The 1,007-nt window shown below is 52.2% G+C and overlaps 1 protein-coding gene across 1 annotated transcript; it reads right to left on the reverse strand.

Annotated features, from left to right (window-relative positions):
- Window positions 1-585: 585 nt before the first annotated feature.
- On the reverse strand, window positions 586-998 carry LOC116629626 (histone H4). The gene has a single exon (XM_032399873.1). It carries the CDS (start codon window positions 964-966, stop codon window positions 655-657), a length of 312 nt encoding a protein of 103 aa, XP_032255764.1. The 5' UTR covers window positions 967-998; the 3' UTR covers window positions 586-654.
- Between the last annotated feature and the right edge of the window lie 9 nt (window positions 999-1,007).

Here is a 1,007-nt window from a genome sequence, read left to right on the forward strand (position 1 = left end):
TAAGATGCTTCACAAAACCAAACACATTAGGATGACACCACAAAGTACTAAGCAGGCGGTCTCTGCCATGTTTACAGTACCGAAGGACAAGAAAGGGCTAACGCACTTGAGGACTGCTACCTTAATTTCTCACTGCTGATGCCTAAAGGAGGGATTTGAATCCTGAAGGCCTGGGTTTGAAAGGACAGATCAGTAAGGATGTGCTGCATGCAGACAATAGGGCCCTCCCTGTAACTGAAAGGAAGTGACCTATTAAGTCTAAGATTGAGACGATAAGCCCAGACACTTGTTAAAATATAAACCCTTATAATGACATTTGTCCCAAATACATTAAAATTTCTCTGAATCTTTAAAAGTACTGGATGGAACGCAGTTGAGAAGCAAACATGCGATCTCCCCCATACCACCTCTCACCAAACTGATGAGCATAAAGCATCAAATTTGAAGATGTGGGGACAGTTGACTAGGACAACATACAAAAAAATCAACAAAAAATAATGTGACTTACAAATTAGGAACACTACCAACACCAACGCCCGAATAAAATGAAACATGCAAAAAAAAAAGTGAGCAACCCTTTGGCGACTAGATAGGTGGCCCTGAAAAGGGCCTTTGGTTGAGAATCGCGGTGCTCCGGTGGGGAGACGGGAACGCTCAGCCGCCGAAGCCGTAGAGGGTGCGGCCCTGGCGCTTGAGCGCGTAGACCACGTCCATGGCCGTGACCGTCTTGCGCTTGGCGTGCTCCGTGTAGGTGACGGCGTCCCGGATCACGTTCTCCAGGAACACCTTGAGCACCCCGCGGGTCTCCTCGTAGATGAGGCCGGAGATGCGCTTGACGCCGCCGCGCCGGGCCAGCCGCCGGATGGCGGGCTTGGTGATGCCCTGGATGTTGTCGCGCAGCACCTTGCGGTGGCGCTTGGCGCCGCCCTTGCCCAGGCCCTTCCCGCCCTTGCCGCGGCCGGACATGGCGAACAACACTCTCCTGAACCGGCCAGACACTGCGGGCC

Source organism: Phoca vitulina, unplaced genomic scaffold (assembly GCF_004348235.1).
Source record: "Phoca vitulina isolate PV1807 unplaced genomic scaffold, GSC_HSeal_1.0 scaffold1828, whole genome shotgun sequence".
NCBI classification, from domain to species: Eukaryota; Metazoa; Chordata; class Mammalia; order Carnivora; family Phocidae; genus Phoca; species Phoca vitulina.

Excerpts from the sequence above, each read along its gene's own strand:
- LOC116629626 (XM_032399873.1), bottom strand. The coding sequence starts at position 966 with ATGTCCGGCCGCGGCAAGGGCGGGAAGGGCCTGGGCAAGGGCGGCGCC.